Source organism: Nipponia nippon, unplaced genomic scaffold, assembly GCF_047370975.1.
Source record: "Nipponia nippon isolate SJK-2023a ecotype South Korea unplaced genomic scaffold, ASM4737097v1 scaffold_7, whole genome shotgun sequence".
Lineage (NCBI taxonomy): Eukaryota > Metazoa > Chordata > Aves > Pelecaniformes > Threskiornithidae > Nipponia > Nipponia nippon.
Genome location: NW_028262391.1, coordinates 29,708,829 through 29,724,579, shown reverse-complemented (window position 1 = coordinate 29,724,579; position 15,751 = coordinate 29,708,829). Strand labels below are relative to the sequence as shown.

The window sequence follows — 15,751 nt, the reverse complement described above, 5'->3', positions numbered from 1 at the left end:
TTTATTTCCTTAGTGTGATGGAACACGTAAAGGAACATGGTTCTTTTCAGGGGTGCCTGCTCTTTCTGAAGAAGAGCACGTTACTGGTTTTGACCGTGTGGGTTTCCTAGTTAATCTGAACACTGAAACCAAGCACACAGATCTGTGTGTGGATATTCCAGCTCTCTTTCCCCTTAGTTTTCTCTGATTTATTAGTGAAGTGACAGAGCCAGAGGAGGCATTTTCTCACTTGGGGTGTGTAAGTGAAGCATCAGAGGCACAGGAGAAGAACCTGTGGATGCTATACCACCATCTCCAAGGGTAAATGTTGCTCTTCCTCACTTGTTTTGGTCTAATATGCTTGTCTGAAAGCCCACAACAGCATCAGGTTATGGCCTCTTTAGTGATGCCACCTGCAGGCATCAGTGTTGTCCCATGTACAGCACACAGGTGCAGGTGCGCAGTCCTGGAACGACTGGCCAGAGAAGAGAGGATGCCTGACTTCTGGGTAGTATCAATTGATGGGGAAATGCCAGCAGCCAGGCTGAGGGAAGGGATACTGGGACATCTCTCTGGCAGGGTCAGGCTTTAGGCATGCTGTTATTTCCTGCTTCCTTGTCTTCCAGTCTGACCTTGACAACAAGTCCTGATTAGGTCTCACAAAGGACAAGAGCCATTGTCCTAATGATTTACAGAGATACATAAAATCTGTATCCCTCCCAACCAGCAAACTAGATTAGGATGGGTGGAGATAACGACAGTGATGTTAAAACCTCCCAGAGTTTTCTCTGCACTGTCCACGTGGTGCATTAAGGCAAAAGAGATTTCTGTGCACAGCAGCACTAATTTATTTTCCCGAGATGCCCTCTTACCCCGGCAGAGGTGGTTCTGAGGCTCCCCGGCCAGTGGGCAGACTGGTGGGCCTGCATCCAAGCACCCTGCTCGAGCTGGTGAGGCCACAGAACGGTTCAGGCAGCTGTTACCCAAAAGCACCTTGGAAGATCTGGCAATAGTCAGGAAAATAAAGGAGTAGGAAAATAAAATGAGCCTGTTGGGCATTCAGGAGGATCCCTGATTGCAAAAGATGCATGAAAAAAACCAGACTTACTCAAGCAGGAAGGCGAGAGAAAGAAGATGGTGGTGTAGGAAAGTTATCATAAGTCAGTGCAAGACCTAATGGAAGAGGAGGGTGATCTTATTTTTAAAGTAGGCTGATTTTATTCATGTTCATTCTCTCAGCACTTTTGCATGCCCTCTCACAAGCATGTGTCACCTGTGCTGCATGTCCATATGGTCTGGCCAGGGACACTTGTGGGAGGATAAGGGATGTTTGGACATGTCTTTTATATACCTCTTAGGAGTCACTGATTATTATGGAACAATCCTTTTGACTCGGGATCATAGAATCATAGAATGCTTTGGGATGGAAGGGACCTTTAAAGGTCATCTAGTCCATCCCCTCTGCAATTGGCAGGGACATCTACAACTAGATCAGGTTGCTCACAGCCCCATCCAGCCTGTCCTCAAATGTTTCCAAGGATGGGGCATCTACCACCTCTCTGGGCATCCCGTTCCAGTGTTTCACCACCCTCATCATAAAAAAAATGATTCCTTATATCCAGTCTGAATCTACCCTCTTTTAGTTTAAAACCATTACCCCTTGTCCTGTCACTATTGGCCCTGCTAAAAAGTCTGTCCCCGTCTTTCTTATAAGCCCCCATTAAGTACTGAAAGGCTGCAATAAAGTCTCCCTGCAGCCTTCTCCAGGCTGAACAACCCCAGCTCTTTCAGCCTTTCCTCATAGCAAAGGTGTTCCATCCCTCTGATCATTTTTGTGGTCCTCCTCTGGACCCTCTCCAACAGGTCCATGTCCTTCCTGTGCTGAGGCCTCCAGAGCTGGACACAACACTCCAGGTGGGGTCTCACCAGGGCAGAGTAGTGGGGCAGAATCACCTCCCTCGACCTGCTGGCCATGCTTCTTTTGATGCAGCCCAGGATGCAGTTGGTTTTCTGGGCTGTGAGAGCACATTGCTGGCTCATGTCCAGCTTTTCGTCTGTCAGTACCCCCAAGTCCTTCTCCTCAGGGCTGCTCTCAATCCCTTCATCCCCCAGCTTGTAGTGATAACAGGGATTGCCCCACCCAGGTTCAGGACCTTGCACTTGGCCTTGTTGAACCTCATGAGGGTCACACAGGCCCGCTTCTTGAGCTTGTCCAGGTCCCTCTGAATGGCATTCTGTCCCTCAGGCGTGTCAACTGCACCACTCAGCTTGGTGCCATCTGCAAACTTGCTGAGGGTGTAATCCATCCCGTTGTCTATGTCACTGATGAAGATATTGAACAGCACTGGCCCCAGTACAGACCCCTGAGGGACACCACTCACCACTGTTCTCCATGTGGACATCGAGCCATTGACCACTACCCTCTGGATGCAACCATCCAGCCAATTCCTTATCCAAAGAGTCCACCCATCTGATCCATATCCTTCCAATTTGGAGAGAAGGATATTGTGGGGGACCGTGTCAAAGGCCTTACAGAAGTCCAGATAGATGACATCTGTAGCTCTTCCCTCGTCCACTGATGTAGTTACTCCATCATAGAAGGCCACTAGGTTCATCAGGCAGGACTTGCCCTTGGTGAAGCTGTGCTGGCTGTCTTGAATCGCCTCCCTGTCCTCCGTGTGCCTTAACACAGCTTCTAGGAGGATCTGTTCCATGATCTTCCCAGGCACAGAGGTGAGGCTGACAGGTCAGTAGTTCCCAGGGTCCTCCTTTTTACCCTTTTTAAAAACAGCTGCAATATTTCCCTTTTTCCAGTCCCCAGGGACTTCACCTGACTGCCATGACTTTTCAAATAGCATGGAGAGTGGCTTAGCAACTACATCAGCCAATTCCCTCAGGATGCTGGGATGCATCTCATCAGGACCCATAGACTTATGTACGTTCAGGTTCCTCAGGTGGTCACGAACCTGATCTTCACTTACAGTGGGAGGACGTCTGCCCCCCGATCCCCGTCAAATGGTCAATTGACTTGGGAGGTGTGAGGAGAGAGGTTGCCAGTGAAGACTGAGGCAAAGAAGTTGTTGAGTACCTCAGCCTTCTCCTCGTCTCTTGTTACCAGCTTGCCACTTCGGCTCATCAGAGGGAGTACATGTTCTTTAACCTTCCTTTTCTGGTTAATGTACCTGTAGAAGCCCTTCTTATTATTTGCATCCCTTGCCAGGTTCAGCTCCAGCCGAGCCTTGGCCTTCCTGATCCCATCCTCACACAACTGAGCAGTGTCTCTCTTCCCAAGATACCAGTCCCTGCTTCCACTGTCTGTGCATTCTCTTCTTGCCCTTTAGTTTGACCCACAGGTCATGGGCACAGCCATGCCAACCTCTTCCTTTCCTTGCCCAATTTCCTGCACCTGGGGATCAAGAGCTCTTGTGCCTTATGGAAAGCATCCTTGAAGACCTGCCAGTTCTGTTCTGCTCCCTTGTCCCTGAGGGCCATTTCCCAGGGGGTCCTGTTGATTAACTCCTTGAACAGCTGGAAGTTTGCTTTCCTAAAATTCAGGGTCCTGACTATACTCTTCACCCGACCCTTACCTCTCCAGACTGTGAACTCTACCAGTGTGTGATCACTACAGCCGAGGCTGCCTCCAATCCTGACATCACCGATGAGCTCACTTACATTGATGACCACCAGGTCCAGTACTGCATCCCCATCTTGCTTGATCCTCCACAAATCCCAGGCACTGTCTCTATTTCCTCAGTTTGAGTGCATTTTTAATAAAGATTTTTTTTTCTAGTAAAGGCTTTTGATACTGTCCCTCCAGCATCCTTCTGGACAAGGTGTCCAGCTGTGAGATGGGTGGGTTCATGGCACGCCGGATGAAGAACTGGCTGAAGGACAGAGATCAGAGGGCTGCAGTGAATGGGGCTACATCTGTCTGGCAACTGATCACCAGCGGTGTTCCCCAGGGCTCAGTCCTAGGGCCAGTGCTGGTCAATATTTTTATCAGTGATCCGGATGCAGGAGTTGAATGCACCATTAGCAAGTTTGCTCACAATACCAAACTGGGAGGTGCTGTTGACTCTCTGAAGGGACAAGAGGCCTTGCAGAGGGATCTAGATAGATGGGAGCATCAGGCAATCATCAATGGCATGAAATTCAGCAAGTCCAAGTGACGGATTCTGTGCCTGGGATGGCGTAATGCCAGGCACAAGTATAAATTGGGAGAGGAGTGGCTGGAGAGCAGCCCTGCAGAAAGGGATCTGGGGGTGCTGGTCAGCAGCAAGCTCGACAGGAGCCAGCAGTGCGCCCTGGCAGCCAAAAGGGCAAACTGCATCCTGAGGTGCACCAAACAGCATAACCAGCTGGCCAAAAGAGCTGATAATCCCACTGTATTCAGCACTGGTGTGGCCTCACCTCGAGTACTGTGTGCAGCTCTGGGCCCCACTATTTAAGAAGGATGTTAAGGTACTTGAATGCATCCAGAGGAGGGCAACAAAGCTGGTGATGGGGCTGGAATGCATGTCCTATGAGGAGTGGCTGAGGAGTCTGGGTTTGTCTAGTCTGGAGAAAAAGAAGCTGAGGGGCGACCTCATTGCTCTCTGCAGCTTCCTGAGGAGGTGACGTGGAGAGGGAGGACGCTGATCTCTTCTCCCTGGGATCCAGGGACAGGACGCCTGGGAATGGTTCAAAGCTGTGCCAGGGGAGGTTCAGGCTGGACATTAGGAAGCATTTCTTTACCGAGAGGGTGGTCAAACACTGCAACAGGCTTCCTAGAGAGGCTGTCAGTGCCCCAAGCCCATCAGTGTTTAAGAGGCATTTGGACAATGCCCTTAATAATATGCTTTTGGTCAGCCGTGAAGTGGACAGGTCATCAGTTGGACTAGGTGATCGTTGTAGGTCCCTTCCAACAGTCTGTCTCTGTTTTGAGATGACAGGAGAGATTGTCATTTACAGTTTGGTGTACAAAACCACATTGTCAGCCTTCTGTTATCAGAGGGCAGACCAAACCATCTGCTAGTGAGTCATCTTCTGGTCTACTCAGTGTTTGCTAGTCACATCCTTATTTACCAATACATGTCACTGTATTAACCCATGCTCTATTGTATCCAGATGAAGCAGGTGATTGGGAAAAGCCCAGGGATTTGCCAAAGGTAAATTGTGTCACATATTAATCTGACCACCTTCTACAACCAAATAACTTCCTGTCAACGTGGAGAGAGCAGTGGATGTTGTTTGCCTGGACGTCAGCAAAGCGTTCAACACGGTTTCCCACAGCCTTCTCCTCAACAAGCTGGCAAGGCACAGACCAGATGGGTGGTCTGCGAGATGGGTAGGAAACTGGCTCACAGGCTGTGCCCTGAGGGTGGTGATCGATGTTTTTTTACTCAGGTCTACTGGTTTAGGAGGCCTCACTGGACTCCATGAGACTAGGAAAGGTGGTTGTCTTACCCAGTAGCTGTCTTCTCCATTAGCTGCTATAGATGTTCCATCCAGAGCCTTTTTCTTGGAAGAAAATCATCCTACAGAGTCTTTTTCCTTCTGTTTTTAACCAGAACACTGTGTCTACAAGGCTGCAAGCTGTTGAATTGTATTACGGGTGATGGCTTACACTCCGCACTGTGTCGCAACGCCCTTCACAATACAATTCCAAAGTAACAACTCTCTCAACTTGGCCGCATGGATGCTTTTAACAGAAATGCCTCCATATGTTATGTGACCTGCAGTGCAAATATCTAGGCCTGCCCTCTGGTCTCTTCCCTTCAGCTCCTTCTTTCTCTCCACTATCAGTGCATTCCCCACCTCTCCCTTTGTTCCTCAGGACCAGTCAGAGAGAAGCTGATCATCTTCTGGGGTTAAGCAGAGTGAACGATGCCATCGTTAGCAAAGAGAAGACAGAATGGGAAACACAGTCAGCCTGTGCTGCTTGTGTATCAGGTGATGCAAAAATATGGAAAGTCCATGATGTTGTTAGAGAAGAAATTTACAGAATTTGCTTTCTGCCAAGTTAAGCTGATGCAGCTCATTCTTTCTGGATCAGGCTGTTTATATTCTCTGCTTTTTTTCTATGCCATTCTTTCTCTATTTTTTTCTCCCCAAACCACTGACCATAATTGTTTAAAATACAGGCTTTACACATGAATCGTTCTTTTTGGGAAGCGGAACTTTCCATACTGCTTTTTTTCAGCTACATATGGAGACAGTGCTAGGGAGGGAGTCAGGGCTGACAGATAACCTAGTGCTGTGGCCAGGGAAATTCCAGCACAGCTACATTTAGCCATCTTCTTTACACATGAAGATCCTTAAGATCAATGTAAGTTTACCATTTCAGCTAAACAATAGAGCAATTACTGTGAGGGAATAGAAGGGTGGAGTTATCATAGGGTTATTTTATAGTATCTTTCCTAGACCTTAAACACCAGTATGGTCCTTCTCTTCCATGTTTTCAATGATGCTTTCAATATTGGTTCACTGTTGTATATAGGAGGGAGAGACAGGGTGGGTACATATATGTGTGGGGGTGTTTTTATAAAGAATCATTGTGGTAAGAATTTCTTGTCCAAAACTATTTTTTCTGGGACAGACCCTAAATATTAGAACAATGTGGATGCTCAACACTTTGAAGCAGTGCTCTTTGGCACAGTGAGGAAGCACTTGACTCTCTACTGATTTTGTCTGCGATAGAGTTAATTTTCTTCCTAGTAGCTGGTATGGTGCTGTGTTTTGGACCTGTGACCAGTGTTGATAGCACAGGGATGTTGTAGCTGTTGCTGAGCAGTGCTTGCACAGCACCAGGGTCTTTTCTGCTTCTCACCCTGCCCCACCAGCCAGTAGGCTGGGGTAGTGCAATGAGCTGGGAGGGGATGCAGCTGGGACAGCTGACCCCAACTGACCTAAGGGGTATCCCACACCATATGACGCTGTGCTCAACAATAAAAGCTGGGGGAAGAGGGAGGAAGGAGGGCATTCAGAGTTACGACGTCTGTCTTCCCAAGTCACTGTTACGTGTGATGGAGCCCTGCTCTCCTGGGGATGGCTGAACGCCTGCCCGCTGATGGGAAGTAGTGAATTAATTCCTTTTGATTTGCTTGCACAGGCAGCTTTTGCTTTATCATCTGTTAAACTGCCTTTCTCTCAACCTGGGAGTTTTTGCACTTCTACTCTTCCAGTTCTTCTCCCCGTCCTGCTGCAGGGGCACGAGCAAGCAGCTGCATGGGGCTGAGCTGCCCACAGGGCTGACCCACAACATTCTCCCCTAAGCAAGCAGGTGCATGAAGCAGAGGCAGTATGGAGCTATTAATTCAGCATCCTGCCCAGCTAACTAATTCTGCATCAGCTGGCTGACCTTCACTGCTTCCAGTCTCAGGACAGCCCAGCCCCACATGAAGCCAAGTATTTCTGCATGGCACCGTATTTTTCTGCGTAACCAAACCTCACAATTTGTGTACAACACCCCAGGAGAGAGCAATGAATCAATTGTAAAAGTCTAAAAAATGGTCTTTTATGATTTGTTGGCTTTACCAGCTTCTGAACAAGAAATTGCACGGCTGACGTGTATAATGTAACAGGAGAAAGCTGTTAAACGTGACCCCCGTGCCAGCAGCAACTGACACTGTGCCAAGAGTAACCCTAGAAATTCTTTGTAAAACAGAACGTTGGCTCGCGTTCTACCAGGAAATGCAAGGAAAGCAACCTATACCTTGCTGGTCTCTGAATCTCGATAAGCACTGGCCTTGGGGCTGGCCTGAGGAAGCTGTGATTGAAAAAGAAATGCTGTATATTTGGGCACTCTGAAGACTTAGCAACATAGGTGAAGGATACCAGAATGCTGAGGACTTGGCTCTTGGTGTGGCAGGTTGGGCCACCAACATAGAAGGTTTAGAAAGGTGGCACCATGGGTGGGGAGGAACCATGCCAGGAGGTGCATGGGAAGTGGCATGGCCATAAAAGACCAAAAGCAACAGCTTAATCCCCTGTTCCAGGCTGGGAGATGTGGGTAAATTTTTTGTTGCCCAAATGAGGAAAGCATTGACTTCATCCCTGGCGTGGGGATTACCTCACCTCCAGACTTGCAGGGCAAATTCTGCTCTCCCGGGACAATTTGCAGCCATCAAACCCAGTTTGTGAAGTGCTGACGTAGAGGAGCCTTGGTGGGATCTCAGATTCCTGTGTAAAGCAAGTTGTAACGATTGTTAATAACACCAGAAAGTCACTTTGTAGATGAACCATAACATAACACCCATTTAGGGGCAGGAGCTCTCTCTCCCAAGGCCCAGATACAGCAAAGTCTCTAAGCTCTTAACCTCCACTATAATAATTGCATTTTCACTGGGAAAGAGTCTGAAGCCTAAATGTTTTAAGAGGAATTCCAAATAGGTGGACACTGTTCCTGTTTTGCTGTTGTCCCTAATTTCCTGTTGCCAAATGTGTCTGGCAGAGAATTAGAGTCCTAAACCACCAAGCAAGAAGTGGAGGAAAGGCACGGCAGGCACTGACCATGGCACCAAGCAGCGTGGCGGTGTGCAGGGAAGGGGCACTGCACAAGTGATGTGACGGTGTGCAGGGTGACAAAGGGGATGAGGATGCCCTCCTCCAGCCCCCCTGCTGGCACGGCACCCTGCCTGGATCCTGCCGTGAGCCCCACGCCTCCCTCCCGCCGCCAGGAGAGATGGGGGGTCCCTGCTAAGGGGTCCCCACTGATTCCTTACTTCCCTGAAAAACCGTTGCAAACCCTGTCTCCCAAGGCAGCTCTTTGTGCCTGTGTTAGCGTCATGCCATACCAGTGCTTTTCATGGCTTATTAATTAACTTCCACCCACCCCTGGGAACACCTAGCCACTCCCTTTGTCCTCACCTATCCCAGCCATTTATAGCAGCGATGCGATGCTAGAAATAGAGACGTGTACAGTAAGAGCCGGAGGAGCCTGTAGACGAAAGGAGTATTGGAGTCGGTTTGCAAAGGATATATTTTCTAGCTCGCAGCAGTGAGGCAGCATGAAAATTTCTGGGTCCACTTCAAGGTAAGGGCAGAGCAAGGTGAACGCTATGGGTGCAGAATTAAAATGCAGTTTGTAGGAAGGTCTGGTTCAGGTAATCCCCGTAAGTTGTTAATAACCTATAGAATTAGTTACAGTTTGCACCAGGGTAGAGATTAATTTCACCATGAATGTTTCTTTCCTGTATTCCAGGTCTTTTAATTTGAAAGAACCTTGTTAGGCAGACACAGAGGTCTATTATTTTCAGCTTAAGTCGAATGAACGAGAAGGTTGTCCCAAGCCTTAAAGCATCCGTAGCAGCACCTCCAAGTGCGACCTGAGAGGTAGTTTTCCGTGTTTTCTTCCTGGCTGGGAGATGGCACAGTGCAGGTTGGAAAGGTGAGCTGAACCTCTGGCGCCAGCCTGGCTGACAGCTCTGCAAGTTTTTTGGCTTCTTAGAAGAATTTTGTGTCCTAGCAATCGGCTCCCAAGTGCTTTCTCAAAGGGCTCCCAGGCTGGTTGCACGTCTTGCATGCTTAGCTAACTTTCATGCGATGTTTGAATTGTGGCTTTCTCTCTTGAACTTTGCTTTGCAAAAGACTGTATTAATGGGGTAAAAAAGTAGATGGTGGCTCTGATTGTACCCTGCGACTCAGCTACATCAGGCTTCATGCATCCCAGGTGAAATGCTTCCTTGCTGTCATGTCAGGAAGGAAGAAGTCGCTGCAGCCATGATGCCATGTGTCATGCCCTCCACTCTGCTATTGATAGGCTGGATGGTTACAAAATCCCTCTGCTTATGGCTGTAACTGTTTGTATAAAAGATAGGCTCTGTCTTCTGTAACACCAGGTACTCATCCAGTTCACCTTCAGCCTGTATGTGTGAGACAGTCAACAGCAAACTAGTTCTCGGACAACTGGGCGTTCTCTTTCTTGAAGGGATTAAAGGATGGGAGATAAAAATTTTGCCAATGTTGAATATGGTGTCTCTTCACCCAACACACACAGTTTTAGAAGTGGCTTGGTCAGAGGCTTGCAGTCTTGTGACAAAGGGGGGGTGTGTGTGTGTGACACTAAGGGAACAGTCTTTAAGAGCGGTGCTGGCTCTCACAGAGGTGTGCCAGGGTGGTGGGTGCAGAACGGGTGGTGAAACCCCATGTGCAGGTTTGCAGGACACGCTGAAGCGAGTGACAGCCCCTGCGAGCACAGCCCTGGGTGGCCGAGCCCCGGGGGGAATGATGGGGACAGGAACCCCTGCAGTGATCACGCACAGGGCTCCGCTGCATGAGTGCATGGACCAGTGCCCTGTGTGCCTGCAACCCCCTCCTCTCATCTTCCCCTGGTCTCCATTTTCCTGCACTCCTCCCTAGGGATCACTGCAATCCTTGCCGTTGGCCCTGCCCTTGAACACCTCCATTGCTCGCCTTCGCTGCAGTCAGCTGCGGTCCCCTCCCTGTCCCCACTGCCTGCTCACTCCCCGAGCTGGAAGGCAGATATCTTTCCATCCATACATCCCCAGGCAGGGGAACAAGCTCCATGCTGCAAGGTAGCGGTGTTGGCAGCCCTGGGACAAGAAGCCCATTTCTGCATGAGGACTGTCGCCTCCATGGCCCACGTGCTGAATAAATCAGTCACTCTTGCTCCTTAAAACTGGCCATTCCAGAAGCTGCCATGGTTTTGGCAAGCCCGACATAGGCTGGGAGGCCACCACTTGCAGCGATAGGCATGGACATTGCTCGGCTGCAGGTTGGTGTTTTCTTCAGGATGGTGGTGTGAGGAGCAGGGTAAGCTCTGCACAGCCCCTTGGGGCTTGCTGGTGGCACGTTGGTGCCCGTAACTTGCCCACTGGGCGTGTTTGGCACTGCAATATCAGACCCTCAAGCTGCACCAGCAACACTTTGAGGCTTTGCATGCGTAGATAGTCCAGACCTTTATCCCTCCCTGTGTCTCCAGGTGCAAAAAGGCAGCCATCGTTTGGGGCTTTCAAAGTGCGCCCAGACAAAACAGGAGCTGGGAGCATCCAGTTATGCTGGAGATGGGCTCAGTGTGCTGCACGTGTTTGAGGATTTGGAGGCAGGACGGCACTATGTAATTGCTTATTAAACTAAATGACTATTAAAATATTATGGGATACCTTGAGGTAAGATGTAGAGGTCTACAGAGCCTGTCTTCTTGCAGTAGAAGGGACTGGTAATCCTTCTGGAGCATATTGTGATCCTGATCTATGTTGAGGATTCTTTTAGGTGTATGTTGATTTGTTTGCCCCATAAAACATCGAGCTGAGTGTAATTCTCTCTGCTTGCCATTTCGGAGACACTGCCCAAACAAGTATGGAACGTTATTGCATGCATTAAACTCTAGAAGAAAGATGCAGAAGAAGGACATCTCCAGTCTGGCTTAGGAAAGACCTCCAGGCAGGCAAGGTGGTGTTTTTTGGGAAACCATCAACATCAGCGTCAGCTCCAGTTTAAATGAAAGACTGAGAACATAGGCAGGGGCTGCATTCAACAGATGTGAGCCTGCTTGCTGCCCATGGGCCCCTCTGCATTTCTTTTCCTTTCTCATCTCTACTTAAATACACAGAGTGATCAAAGGAAAGAGAATTGTCTCAACCCCATCCCCCTAACAGGCCTGGGAACAGAAAATGAAGAAATACCGATGAAAGACTGCCCGTAGTTATATCTTTAAACTCTTCATGCAGAAGCTGTGCTTCAAATTCATGTCAGAGGTTGGTACCAGCATCTTCCCTGGCTTTGGGAAGGACTCTTCCACCCAAGGATTTCCCGCTTTGGCTGGGATGCCATTGGACAAGGACAGCGCCCTCATACAAAGCAAAGCTTGAAGCAAAAGTGGTTTGGGGCAGGTTTGCATCACAAACAAAGTCAAAAGCTTTCCTGCAGTGCCATCAGGGTGTTGCGACATTGCTTCCTGTCTCCACTCTTCCACTGTGTTTACATTCGGTTCGTGGCTCCCCGATCACAGCTAGCGCAGCTGGCTCTGTTTTTAAGTAAGTGCAGCTCTTCACATTCTGTTGGACTTTGTTTGCTCCTATCCTCTCTCCAGTTTTCCATGGTCAGATCCAGGCTACCACAGCCCAGCTTGTCATACTGTGGCCAGTCAGTGGGAGGCTGTAGGCCAAGCCGGATAAAGCTGGTCTTTGCACTCAATAAGGCCAGCTGGAAGGAGCAATTCAGTGTCTTTCATGTTGTACAAGCTGGAGGCTACAAAAGCCACCACCCTGTGCAGCAGGACCATGCATGAGGACCCCTGGACCACCAGGTCCAGCACACAGCAACCCATGTGCCCCCATCGACCCTCAAACTGGGCAGGCTTGGAGCCTTCCTTGCTCACTTGGGAGAGTATGAACCATGAGTGTGACCATCCCATGCTCTAAATGGGACTACATCTTCTCAAAACAACTTAAAGCCCAGGCCAGATCCACTGCTTTTTGGAAGTGGAAGCTGAAAACATGGAGTTCACACTGAATTAAAAAAACTTTTAAGACCAGAGAAGTCAGATCAAGTTTGGTGATGAAAAGTTCCTTTCTGGTGGGCATCAAACCTTCAAAAGATCCTGTATGTGTCCCAGCTAGAATGCACTGCTGATGATACATGGTGGTTGCCTAATTAGTGCTGGAAAAGACTCACCCCTCATCATTATTCAGGAAAAGCATGGGTAGATGAGGTGCTTGGTCCAAAGGGCTTCCTCTGAGCTTGGGCAGTTTAGGCTGGCCAGGGTGAGAAGATCTGATGAGAGGGAGACCTGAGGCTGAGCAAGAGAGCTGGGCCGGGAGGAGGAGCTGTCGCAGCGGGGAAGCAGTCTTCTTGTTTGAAAGCAGGGCATAATTAGTCAATTACAGGTGCTGTTGGATTATTAATTGGTTTTCTGTATTGAAAAATCTCAGTTATACTGAAAAAAAATCAGTCCAGTGTTTCTTTGAGATCCCCATGTTCTGGAGTGATGTGATTCCAGATGGTGCTCAGCTTTCTTACCAAGGAACTCCTTATACTCCTACAAAGGGCTCATTTTCTAACTCTCGGTGGTTGCTGAGAAAAGCTTGAAGTGAATAAGCTCTAAAGCCCCAGAAAAGCAAAAGAAAAGCAAAATAAAAGGCAGCAGAGCAGAGTGGGAGGCTGTTGGAAAAGCTTATCAGGGTCTGCCTGAAGTAGGCTGTGTCTTGCCAAAGGCCAAAATTAGGAGGCTAATACTAAAAGTGCAATTTCTCACTATCCTGCCTCTAATGCCAGAGCTGCTGACACAGCTGGGGGAGCCAAAGGTGGCTGGTACCACAGAGACATAAAATTGTGCTCCCGGTGATTAAAAATTCCCAGGAGCAATATGCAAAGTTTGGTGGTTTGCATTCAGAGAAGAACTATCAGATAAAAATCCACTGAAAGTCTGCTTTCTTTCCAGGCATATCAAATGTCTCATCATTTTCAGCCTTTGCCTGGGACTCATCTTCCTGTCAGGATTCTTCCAGTTGAAGAATAAAAATCATGTGTAAGTGAAGCGGAAGTAAGGTTGCATGACTTCATCTGCCCAGGGCAGCAAGGATCTGACTTGTGACACTTGATTTAACTCTCATGGTGTTTAGGCTAATATTGGAAGGGCAGCAGCCCAAAGTTAGGTCCTAGATCCACATTTGGGCAGGCAAGGGATCAAATTAGCCAAAGTCCAGCTCTTCAGGGCAAAATCAGCCATATGGAAAAAGAAAAGGGGATCAAGCTGAAGCCTTTGGGTAGATGAGAACCTGGAGAAGCAGAAAACTGTCCAACACCTGCACCTGAGGGATGGAGCTTGTTTGGGTTGGTGCCTTGCACCAGCTGCAGGTGTGGGATCAGAAGGAGAACCTGCTGGGGTTTGGCTTTGCAAGGTTTCAGAGATGGGGTATGGCACTGGAGAGGCTGTTTTCCCCATCTGTTGCCTTTCTGCAGAATCTCGAAGAGCCACAAGTCGCTGCTGATACCTTCCATGCCTTGCCATGCCAAGACTAACGTCATGTTCCTCAAGACCCACAAGACAGCCAGCAGCACCATCCTGAACATCATGTTCAGGTTTGCGGAGAGGTACAACCTCACTGTTGCCCTCCCAGCTGGCCAGCTCCTCCACCTGGGCTACCCAAAGACCTTCCTGTCCCACTTTGTGGAGGATTTTCAAGCCATAGGACAAAACTACAACATCATGTGCAACCACCTGCGGTTTAATGCCTCGGAGGTAAGAGCCATGACACCTGCAGAGCAACCTGGTTGAACAAGCAGTGCCTCCAGAGTAACAGCCTCTCTTCTTCCTCCCTGCAAATAGGTGCAAAAGGTGATGGCAGCAAACACCTTCTACTTCTCCATCCTGAGGAACCCCGTTCATCTGCTGGAGTCTTCCTATGTCTACTACAAGAACAATGTCCCTGCCTTCAGGAGCTCCAAGGACGTGAATGAGTACCTGGCATCACCCATGAAGTATTATCATCTGGCAGATTACAAGCAAAACATCTACGCCAGGAATATCATGTGGTTTGACTTTGGCTATGATAACAATGCAGAGGACAACAAAACGTACATCCAGGCAGTCCTGAAGGAGATTGAGCAGAACTTCCACCTGATCTTGATAACAGACTACTTTGATGAGTCCATGATCCTCTTGAAGCACACTTTGTGCTGGGATCTGGATGATGTGATTTACTTTAAGCTCAATTCCAGAAGCCAGGACACTTTCCAGACCTTGACTCCAGAAAGCGAGGAGCGGATAAAAACATGGTGCTCACTGGACTGGAAACTCTACTTGCACTTCAACCAGAGCTTCTGGAGGAGAATTGAGGAGACCATAGGACTCGAGGAGCTGGAGAAGGAGGTGAATCACCTGCGAATGAGACAGAAGGAGCTCATGGAGACCTGTCTCTTGGACCAGGAGGCAGTGGGGAAGGATCACATCAAGAACAAAGCTCTCCTGCCTTTCCAGTCAGGGGCTACAAATATCCTTGGGTACAACCTCAAAGAAGACTTAGACAACAGGACTCTCAGAACCTGCCAGAAAATGGTTATGCCAGAGCTCCAGTACATGTCCTATCTTTATGCTGTTCAACACCCGCACAAGAAAAGGAAGAAGGTAGGCTTGCCTTTGCTGTGGACCAGTTTCCAGGAGAAGATGCAGCTCCGAACCCCCAACTAGGGCATGCAACAACCCACTGTGGTTTTCCACTGCTTTGCATCACCCCATGTCTGGCACATGGCTGGCCCACAGGACTCTTGTGCATGAGAGGGAGGCAGGGGGGCTTTGTTTGGGGCCACCAAGCTAGTGGCGAGTCCCTTTTTGGGGACCTTGAGTCAAAGGCTCTGTGTTGGATGGATCCTGTGTGATCCCTCCTCCCTGCTCCCAGGCAGGAGGACAGCCTGCTGCTGCTCAGTGCTGAGCAGGCTTTCAGCTGGCTTAGATGTTCCTACCTCTTGATAATCATTAATCACAGGCTTAAAAATTTTGTTTGCATTCGACTTTATTTAATAGCCATCATTACGCCCAGGCTGGTCACAAATCACTAGAGCAAGTCCTGATTTTCAGCATTTAGGGGAAAAAAGGGGAGGGAGAGGGAAATGAGGAGGAGAGCGCAGTGAGGGGAGAGTAGGAGAGACATTGGGTCTTCCATCCAGCAGCATCCATGCTCAGTGATGTCTAACCACCATGCGATGCTGGGGCTGCTTTTCAGATGGGAGTCCCAAGCATCGTGCCTAAAGCTGGGAGATGTCCCAGTCATGCATGTCATGAGGTGCAGGGAGCCTCTGCATCACTTGGGACAGCTTGGGGCTCCCGTGGGAG

At 48.9% G+C, this 15,751-nt stretch overlaps 1 protein-coding gene across 7 annotated transcripts; it reads left to right on the top strand.

Annotated features, from left to right (window-relative positions):
- The first annotated feature begins 130 nt into the window (after positions 1–130).
- Positions 131–15,506, top strand: GAL3ST2 (galactose-3-O-sulfotransferase 2). 7 transcript variants are annotated; one of them, XM_087738429.1, is made up of 4 exons: positions 131–5,910; positions 13,361–13,447; positions 13,882–14,161; positions 14,249–15,506. In XM_087738429.1, exons 1-4 carry the CDS (start codon positions 5,873–5,875, stop codon positions 15,107–15,109), a joined length of 1,266 nt encoding a protein of 421 aa, XP_087594555.1. In that variant the 5' UTR covers positions 131–5,872; the 3' UTR covers positions 15,110–15,506. The 7 variants fall into 7 exon arrangements, with proteins under 7 accessions (XP_087594555.1, XP_087594558.1, XP_087594557.1 ...); XM_087738432.1 differs by having other exon boundaries at positions 131–300; positions 14,249–15,505; XM_087738431.1 differs by having other exon boundaries at positions 131–9,346; positions 14,249–15,505.
- The last annotated feature ends 245 nt before the right edge of the window (positions 15,507–15,751 follow it).

Excerpts from the sequence above, each read along its gene's own strand:
- GAL3ST2 (XM_087738429.1), top strand. The coding sequence starts at position 5,873 with ATGGGAAACACAGTCAGCCTGTGCTGCTTGTGTATCAG. Across the intron at positions 13,448-13,881 it reads TTGAAGAATAAAAATCATGT|AATCTCGAAGAGCCACAAGT; the intron begins GTAAGTGAAGCG and ends GCCTTTCTGCAG. Across the intron at positions 14,162-14,248 it reads TGCGGTTTAATGCCTCGGAG|GTGCAAAAGGTGATGGCAGC; the intron begins GTAAGAGCCATG and ends CCCTGCAAATAG.